We start from the raw sequence: 10,182 nt of genomic DNA, 5'->3' as shown, positions 1-10,182 counted from the left end.
TTAGTTTCTAAAATATATAAACTTAATAAAGAGTGCATATTGTAAATAAAGTTTATTATTTAATAACTAAATCATTTAAATTTTATTATATATTTTAGAAATATTTACTATCTATCTATAATAATTCAATTGCATGAACTTCTTCAATTGTCCTTTCACAATAAATTATTTTCACTAAAAAAGGACGTTTAAGTAATTAAATAATATTTATTTTCTTCATTATCATCTCTTATTACAACGTGACATGTGGCATTCACTTTTCAAACTGCACCTATTAAATCACAATTAAATATTAATTAGATTAGATACATTCATTTTCTCTCTTTATTAAAATTTCATATCTCTCTCATATTTTTTTTCTCACACTTTCTCATTTTCATTTTAGTTTTTTCTCTATTTATTTATTATCACTAAAAACACTAATAATCTATTTTTTAATTTTAACAAAATTAAAAATTGATTTATCTCATGTGTCACTATCAACACAATATCTATTTTATTTTAATCAACAATTGTCTTAGTTTGAGAGAGAAAATCCTTATTTTTAAATATTAATTTTTTCCATCTCACAATCTTTTTTTTATAATTTTTTAATACAATTAAATTTAGATGATTATTGTTATTTCACAATTAACTAAATCATTTCAAATTTTTCATTTGTTATAAATACATTTTATATAGCATCGAATAATTTTTTTATCCCACGGATCATTATTTCTATTTTATTTTAATCAATAATTTGTCTTGATTTGAAAGACAAAATCCTTATTTCAAAATATCAAAATTTTCTTTTTTTGTTTTTCTTTATCTCACAAGTCATTTTTTTCATGATTATTATTATTATTATTATTTTGATAAGAGGGAGGGTGTTAGGCCTTTTTTACATGATAATTATTTTTCATTTAATAATTAAATAACTCATTTTAAATTTACATCTATATAAATAGGTTTTATATTGTATCAAATAAACATTTTATTTTACGGACCATTATCAGCACAATACATATTATTTTATGTTGGTGATTTTAGTATCATCAATGTAATTTTGGTAGTAATGTGATTTACTGAAGGCCGATCCAATTATGCGTTAAGCTTGAAACGAGTTAGGGAAGTGCGGAGTGCACGCTCGTGGAGCCAAACGTACAATTGAATACGAATAATAGAAACGGGGTTCCAAGGGGCGGAGCCCTTGGCGGGGTGCGGGGCAGCGCACCGTCGGGGTCCAAGGGGCGGAGCCCCTGGCGGGGTGCGGGGCAGCGCCCCTGGCTGGGGTCCAACGGGCATAACCGTTTTACCGAACAAGTGCTTCGTTTCCAACCAACATAACTGTTTTACCGAACAGGTATGTCTGTTCGTTTCTATTATTGGTCTCCTATATAAGGAGTCTTTTGGTCTCGATTTGCAATACGAAATCATATACTTCCTCTACGTTCTGATCTGTTCTCCATTGTCAGAAACAGATTGATTCTTCAAGAATTATCCCTGCAAAGATTTCGTGAACTCAGACAAATATAGGGTCAAAATACTTTATTCGGAAAGTGAACGAACACGATTCTTGAAGATATCCAGGATTATCACACCTATATCTAACATTTTAAACAATAATTACTTTAATTATTTAATACAATTGAGTTTATATAATGATTATTCATTTTAAAATTAATAGTTAATTTTAAATTTTGATACATTTCTGAATACAATTTATATTGTATCAAATAAATTTATTTGTGCGACAGCACGGGTATTTGATTAGTTATAGTAACGAAAATGAAATTAATAAATTTTAAAAACTAACTATATTTATGTTTAAGAGAATAAATCAAACATGTATTATTATTATTATTTTAAAAACAAATATATATTTATTTCCGTTTTGAGATAAACATTGAAGGTGACTAGAAACTAAAAAACAATATTTGAAATTGCATGTCCCACATAAAAAGTAAGCTGTTCTGTTTAGTGTTTAGATGTATATTGAATTTATGTGTGTGGCGTGCGTGAACAAACATGTAAAACACGTACATGACTTTTATCATTTGGTCAGTAAAGTGTCTTGTTTTGGTAATGTATCCATATTTGGAAGATCATCCAGGGGAAATCGGAATCCATTTTCAAAAACTTTGCTGATCTGATATGTTAAATAATTCTAGAATATTATTCACCATGTTATTGTGGAACCTCTTAAGGAAGAGAAACAACAATATTTCGGTATTAAATATGTCCACTTTATAATTTCAGCAACTTCTAGTGTGATAAATCAGGTTGATCGGTAAGGTTACCTCACTATAATACTTAAGTAAATGAAAACATATTAGGTAATGTATGAGTGAGGAAGAGTCTGAATGCATGAGAATGATGTGTTTTCTTTTTTATATAATAAGAGCGGTTAAACTCGTATGCGATGAGTGCAACGTGTATTGATAGGAAATTAAATACAATAATAAACCAATATGCAGAGGATATAAAATTCTTCAAACTTGTAAAAACCTATGGGGATCAACAACAAATATATAACAGCAAATTGAACAAATAAAAGCACTAGAGAACAATGATATTTTAACGTGGAAAACTCTCAATGTGAGAGTAAACTGCCACGGAACGTCCAGACTAAAGAAATAGCCATACTATAATCAAATAAGTGTTAAGAATTTGTTATCAATCAATTAGTAATAGTATTGATTGAGATTCAATTAGTCATAAGTGTAAATTATATTATTACCTATTGTGTATAACCTCTTTTGCATATAAATATGCAACATGTGTGATTATATTTGATACACAGAAATACAATTACAATAATAAGGATACAAAATAGTCTCAAAGTGATTCACAAATTAGTGCTAACAAAAGTAAAATCACAAAACAAAATAACTTATAAATAAGAAACAAGAAGCTAAAAATACTCGAATCTGTAGCTTCAATGCGAAGCCAATATCTCTCAGGACTTTGTTTTGAAGATCTGAATTATCAAAAGGTTGACGCAGATGTTGCAAATCTACCCTTCAAAAATGAGCTTGATCCAACAGTAAACAAATTCAAAATCGTCGATTTACTGAGACTGATTGCAAAAAAAAAAAGGGAATAGATTTCTCGCTTTTTCTCTCTCTCTTTTGTGCACTGATTTTTGTGTCTTTTTCTCTCTCCCCCTCTCTCTCAATCATATATTGACTCTCTCGACTTAAATAAGTGAGACACAAATGGGCTAACATATTTAGACATTCTCCACATAGGAAGGGAGTCTAAACCCAACGAACCTCCCTCTCAGAACTATGTAGAGGAAATCTCAAATCGACAATATCACAACAAGCTTCAAACTTCCCTCTTGATTTAAACTTATGCATTGGTATGGTGGAACTTAAGGGGGACTCGCAGCGACTCCAAACTCCTTTCATCTGATAAATTTTTGGATTAGTCTTTTTTTTGTATTTGAAGAACCATCCTTAAGCATCATCACAACGGTCTAAATAATTCGAACACAATATTTTTTTTTTAAATATCTTGGGATTGGTATATGAATTTCTTTTGTGATACAAGAGGGTCGAAGCCCGAAAAAGAAAACTACACACTAATTAACCTAGTGGAACTAGTACCAATAAGGTCTGCTATGAACACCGGGTGTAAATCATGAGGACATACTTCTTAAGTGATTAGAGTGTCCAAATGTCTCACTCATAATTTTGCGAGTGCGTCCACACACTTATTTGCTTCGTTATAAATATGAAGTACTCAAAATTTGTCATTTCGATTCATCAAGTACTTTATTCGCTTGATCAATCCTTGACCCCTTGCTATCTTGAAGTTATTTATAGTAAGAGTTGTGCATATAATTTTGTTTCAAGTTGGACCTCCACTTTTTTGCAACCTTTCCTTATTGCTTGAACTAAGCCCTCATAAATTCCCTACAGTTCTATTATGACTTTAGAGCATTTGCCAATGTTCTTAGAAAAGCCTTCTAACCATGTGCCATGCTTGTCACGAAAGATTTCTCCACACCTTGCCTACCCGTCTATTTGCATCGATCCATCCGTGTTAAGGATAATTCAATCATCAATTGGTGGTTGCCATTTGATTTGTTGAAAAGAAGTTTGTCTAATTGTTACTATGTCTTGAACTGCTATGTTGATCTTGTATATCTTCATCCTTTGTACAATATCTTTTGTTAGGCTGATAGGCATAACATAGTCCTCCACGTGTTCCCTCTGATTCTGCAAAAACCAAATTGAATGGTAAGCCATCGCCCAAGTTGCTTGCCAATCACTATCTTACTCCTTACTAGAATTATGAAGAATAGTAAGATCAAGCCACATCTGCAAACTCAGGTGAAAGAAACAGTCCCAATAGTTCACCTTTATTGATGAGCACCAAACATGTTTTGCATTTCTGCAGTCCCTCGATGCATGAATTGTTGTCTCTATTTGTCTAGGGCAGAACAATAAGGCTAGTTGAGTTTAATATGATGCAAAAAAAGAGGTTTTTAGGTGATAATTCTCTACCTATCTCTAAAATTTAGTTAGTGTATCTCCAACAAATTGCTTATGTTATTTAATTATTTATAATTTTTTTAAAATTTGGGAGGTTTTCAAGACAATGTACACTATAGGTAATATGAGACCCTTCTCAATTCCCTTTCAATCACTACATCGATGAAAACTCTATTACTTAGAAAGATTCAGAAGTTATACTTCAAGAACACACAATCACTTTATACTTAAAAACTTAAGAATGATTGACAACACTTACAACTCAAAGAGACAATCCTACTCTTATATCAAGATGATATTAGAGAGGCTCACAATTCACAAGACACAAACCCTAAAAGATTACAGTATAACTCAATACGTTCCACACGATATTTAGGTTTGCAACTTTCTTTTTATACATGTCTGGTTAGATTTGAGCTTTAAAAACGCAGCAAATCAGTTGCTGAAAATCTACAGAAACTTCTGCATAAAAATAGGACTTCACTCAAATGTTTTCTAAAATATCTCAACATTTAGAAAAACAAATTAATCTTCTAAATTCAAATAGAATCTCTAATTCCTCATTCTTGAACGCCACACAGGATAATAAATATTCCCATAATATTCTGAATTTGTTATCTATTAAATATAATTGATTTTACATTTGCCGCAGACACAATGTCGGATCACTCTGATAGGACATCTTGTTCAACATGTATCTTACATGTTAGAACATTTTGATTGACATGCTGCTGTCAAGTTAGTTTTACCAAAATTAATGTCAGTAATAAAAATAGAGAAATAACAAGCTCTAATTGTTTTTGTTTAGACGATGTTGAGCGGTTCAATCTAAATTATTTTTTTTTTTACTCCAATTTTTTGAATCGGATGGTACTGGTTTTTAAAACATTGCACAAATACTTATTTGTGTTTTGAATTTTGTTGAATTTTTAATTTGTGTATTTTAACATAATTTAAGAAAGAGAGAAAGAGAGGTAACATTTATGTTTATAAAACGAAAGGTTTTTGAAAGACAAGTGTTCTCGCTCTTTCTTGGGTGCTATGTTTCCGTGAAAGACCAAGACCGGTACTACAACAAACGACGCTATGCTTATTGTTCATTTGCGCAATGCAATTGTTTCTCTATCAAACAAACACCAGAACTTGAAGCAATGGAAGCAGGTTCAATCCATCATCATCACATCCTCTCTCTATTCATTCCAAGACGCCATTTTCCTCACCAAACTCGTCCAATGCGCTCCATTTTCTCAAACACAAACTTCCTCTCTCCGCCTTCTACTCAACACCATCCACACTCCCAACACTCGCTTATTCAATAAAGTTATTACATCTTTCTCTATTAGCTCTCACCCGGAAACAACACTTCTTTGTTATGCGAAAATGAGAGAAAAGGGTGTAGAGCCAGATAAACACACGTTCCCTTTGCTTCTCAAGATGTTTTCGAAGGGTGTTATTGTTCATGATCATGACCCTTTTATGGTTTATGCTCAAATTTTTAAACTTGGGTTTGATCGTGATCGTTTTGTTGGTAATGCTTTGATTTCGGCTTTTGGGTGTTCTGGGTTTATGGAAAGTGCGTGCCGTGTGTTTGATGAAAGTCCTGAGAAGGATGTTGTTGCTTGGACTGCATTGATTAATGGGTATGTTAAAAATGGTCTTCCTGGTGAGGCGTTGAAGTGTTTTGTGGAGATGAGATCAAATGGTGCTGTGATTGATGGTGTCACTGTTGCTAGCATTTTGCGTGCTGCTGCGATGGTGTGTGATGATTATTTTGGAAAGTGTGTTCATGGGTTTTATGTGGCAGCGGGGAGAGTGAGTTTGGATGGTTCGGTTTATTGTGCCCTTGTGGATATGTACTTCAAGTGCGGTCAATGTGAAGATGCCTGCAAAGTGTTTGATGAGATGCCTTACAGGGATGTGGTTGCTTGGACAGTGCTGGTGGCTGGTTTTGTGCAATGTAACAAGTATCAAGATGCACTCTGTGTCTTCCAGAGTATGTTGTTAGATAATGTTATACCGAATGAATTTACATTGACTAGTGTTCTTAGTGCTTGTGCTCATGTAGGGGCATTGGACCAAGGAAGGTCGGTGCATAGATACTTAGACTGTAACAAGGTGAAGCTGAATGTAGTTCTAGGGATGGCATTGGTAGATATGTATGCAAAATGTGGGTGCATAGATGAAGCTTTAAGGGTATTTGAAAACTTGCAAGTCAAGAATGTGCACACTTGGACGGCAATGATTAATGGGTTAGCTGTGCATGGGGACGCCTTAGGAGCATTGAATGTCTTTTCACGCATGTTGGAAGGTGGTATTCAACCTAATGAAGTTACCTTCCTCGGTGTTCTTGGTGCGTGCTCTCATGGAGGCTTTGTAGAGGAGGGCAAGCAGTTATTTGAATTGATGAGACATACTTATCATTTGAAGCCAAACATGGAGCACTATGGATGCATGGTTGATCTCCTTGGTCGAGCGGGATATTTGGAAGAAGCAAAACAAATTATTGATAATATGCCAATGAAGCCTAGCCCTGGGGTCTTGGTAGCTTTATTAGGTGCCTGCGTGAGCCACAAAGATTTCCTAATGGGTAAACATATAGGGAACATTTTGGTTAATCTACAGCTGAACCACAACTCTGGATATGCACTCCTGACAAACTTGTATTCAATGTGTCAAAACTGGGAAGCAGCGGCGCAGGTCAGGAAGCTCATGAAAGGAATGCAGGTGGAAAAGACTCCAGGATATAGTTGGATAGAAGTGGCCGGCTCAGTTCACGAGTTTAAAGCATTTGATCATTCACACAGCAAATTATCTGGTGTTTATTTGATGCTGGAGAATTTAATATTGCAACTGAAACTGGTCGACCCAGATCCATGGAACGGAGACCTTGACCTTGCATTTAACACTAACACAGGTTGAGACCAACAAGACTACAATACCTCTAGTGATTTAATATTACAGCTCTCAGTGTGTAATTGCCTTGACTGTGAAAGAGCTATTATTTCAAAAGAGGATGAGCATGTAGAGGGTGTTGTGAACTGGCAATGTATGTGACTAGTTCCTAATGATTAAACAGCTCTGCATTCCTATGCATCTGGCTAGTTGCATCTGAGCAGTTGGCTGAAATTCGCTTGTACAGTTAAAAGTAACATTAATGACTGATTCACATTAAGTGTCCCTGATCTTTTGCATAACTTCTTGTGAGATTTTGAAGCCAGAAATCATCAAGCTAATCAACCCTTAACTCACCCCGAAGGAAGTTATAGTTAAATGTTTTGGTGTGAAACCTGTGTGTTCTCTTTATCATCAAGCCAAACTAGAATAAAATTGTATTTGATCCTTTCTTGAGATTTGGCTCCAAGAATATCGCGGAACATGCTTTATTCATTATCGCAGTTCAAGTATGTCTTCTATTTTCTGGTATGGAAATCTTCCCTGTCTCTGACATCTCATTCTGCATGGTTGTGTTTGCATGTTGATTTCAGCGTATCATAAATGACTAGCAGAAATGACAGGTGGTTTCCAAAAGGCAATGTTCTTATCTGTCTCCTCTATCGTGAAGATGCGATTCAGGATTAAAAAGATGAAACACTTAACAATAAGAGCTATTATGTAATCATGTCATGTTGAGTAGTATTAGAACTTAGAAGATATGAAAATATCTTATATCTTAATATTATCTTAGAGTATCTTTGATTATACTGTAGGATTGATTTCTGAGATTAGATTATCTAAGACTAATTTCATATTTTGTTTGTAGTAATTATCGTTATTTGTTTCTCTATTTAATTAGGATTTTGAGTCTTGTATTGGTATACATAAGAGTTAGTATGTAGTCATGCTATATCATCAAATAATTATCAACCATATTAAAGCATAATTATATTTCAAAGTTTATTATTTCTCCCAACTTAACAAAGAGGTAAGGATGCTGTCAGTTTCAACCCTATATTATTTGTATTGATGGGTTAACTAAAAGTATCTAAAGCTGTGTTTACTTTTAGATACTCAATGATATTTTCGGAGATGTATATCTGAAAATATCTAGCGGAAAATTGAATATATGACCATCTTGCATGATCATCTTCCTCACTCTTCAAACTCTTCAAACTCCTCCATTACAAGAAAACCCTTGAAAAAAACTCATTATCAATCAACTTTTCGATTCCACACTAGATTTCATGCATTTTATCACATCAAAGAGAGCATAATAAGTTACAATTTAAGGTAAAGTTCTCTCATTTCATCCCTCATTGCTTGCATTGATCTTCAATTTGTGCTGAAAAAATGTTCGCTTTGTCTGTAAATAAATATCTGAACTCACCTACATTCTCAAGAGGATTGGGCATTGTTGCTTAAAGCTAGAGCTTTGAAGAATGGGATCCCATGTAAGTACCACATTCATTCTTTCATCTGGTGCAACTTAAAGAAAGAGTTTGAGGTTATAATGTCTAATTCTTCCAGTCTGATTGGCAATGGTTATTTAACCCACTTCTAGTTGGACTCTTTGTGTGGGCCCCCATTGATTAATCATATTCATAATCATATGCAGATTTCCATCAATACTAAGTATGATGATTTTATTGTGGATAGGGCCTGGAGTTTTCCTGAAACCATTTTGAATTTGGTACTTGACCTATTTCATCTTTCCAGCAAGGTAATTATTCCCATTGATCATACTAAGGATGCTAGAGTTGGGAATCACAACTCTTTAGGACATCTTACTATGAAAGAAGCTTATCTGTTCAAAGATGGTCCAACCAATCTCATTCCCTAGCTCAAGCATGTTTGGAATATCGACATTTCCCCTTCAAAGGCTTTTATGGTTTGGAGACTTTTCCATAATAAAATGTCGACTGATGACAATCTAAGTGTAAGAGGTCGTTGCTTAGCCTATATGTGCAATCTCTATAACAAAGAAATTGAATCTTCCTCCTATTTATTCTTTCTGTGTGATTTTTGTGACAGAAGGTGGAGTCCCTAGTGTAAGGTGGTTATTCAAGCGGACATTGTGTCAATTATTAACTACATTTGGTTTTCCAGAAACTCTTGCAATTTTGAAGACAAGCATATCAATTGGGACAAAAATCTAAATTGGATCAAGACTGAGTTAAGGTCATTACTGAGTTGTCAAAATGTGTTTTTTGGGCTTGGAGACTCACACCCCGTTGGTTTGGAACAATGTTCCTCCCTTATTGATCCCTCTTGTAATTTATGATAAGTTAGACCTACCTAATTTTAGGTTTTGTTCTATTGTGAAGCAAGTTCTTTGTCTTCTTTTTTATTTATGAAAGTTCTTGCTTAAAATAAATAAATACTCTTAACACATTTTTAAATTTTTAAATACGATGCAAGTTTGAAATTGTTCTAAATAATACACACATATTTAACATAACACAAATTAATAGAATAAAAATTATGAAGTAAACAATGAAATAATTAAATATTACTAAATTAATTATATTGATTGAAAAGATAAAAAGAGATAAAAGTTAATGAAGTGAAACACTCAATAATTTTTTAGTGAAACAACATAAAGATTAGAATAATTTATAAAAAATTTAGTTATGCAGTCCAAACGGGCTACTTGCGGCTCATACGAGCTATTCTTAATAGGTAGTGAATTTTTTCGAGTCGGACTATATAAGCCGACATCAATTATAGGGCCCAAATCATATAAATTATTGAATTTAACGGGTCA

At 33.4% G+C, this 10,182-nt stretch overlaps 1 protein-coding gene across 2 annotated transcripts; it reads left to right on the top strand.

Moving 5' to 3' along the window:
* The first annotated feature begins 5,488 nt into the window (after positions 1–5,488).
* Positions 5,489–9,974, top strand: LOC131602180 (pentatricopeptide repeat-containing protein At1g50270). 2 transcript variants are annotated; one of them, XM_058874203.1, is made up of 3 exons: positions 5,489–8,869; positions 9,075–9,354; positions 9,450–9,974. In XM_058874203.1, the coding sequence occupies exon 1, from the start codon at positions 5,568–5,570 to the stop codon at positions 7,398–7,400; it is 1,833 nt and encodes a 610-aa protein (XP_058730186.1). In that variant the 5' UTR covers positions 5,489–5,567; the 3' UTR covers positions 7,401–8,869; positions 9,075–9,354; positions 9,450–9,974. The 2 variants fall into 2 exon arrangements, with proteins under 2 accessions (XP_058730186.1, XP_058730185.1); XM_058874202.1 differs by having other exon boundaries at positions 5,489–9,354.
* The last annotated feature ends 208 nt before the right edge of the window (positions 9,975–10,182 follow it).

This window comes from Vicia villosa, linkage group LG5 (genome assembly GCF_029867415.1).
Source record: "Vicia villosa cultivar HV-30 ecotype Madison, WI linkage group LG5, Vvil1.0, whole genome shotgun sequence".
NCBI classification, from domain to species: Eukaryota; Viridiplantae; Streptophyta; class Magnoliopsida; order Fabales; family Fabaceae; genus Vicia; species Vicia villosa.
The sequence above is the reverse complement of the archived record's forward strand: the minus strand, read 5'-3'. Positions and strand labels throughout refer to the sequence as shown.

Bases quoted from the DNA above. Each gene is read 5' to 3' on its own strand.
- LOC131602180 (XM_058874203.1), top strand. From the start codon at position 5,568: ATGCTTATTGTTCATTTGCGCAATGCAATTGTTTCTCTATCAAACAAA.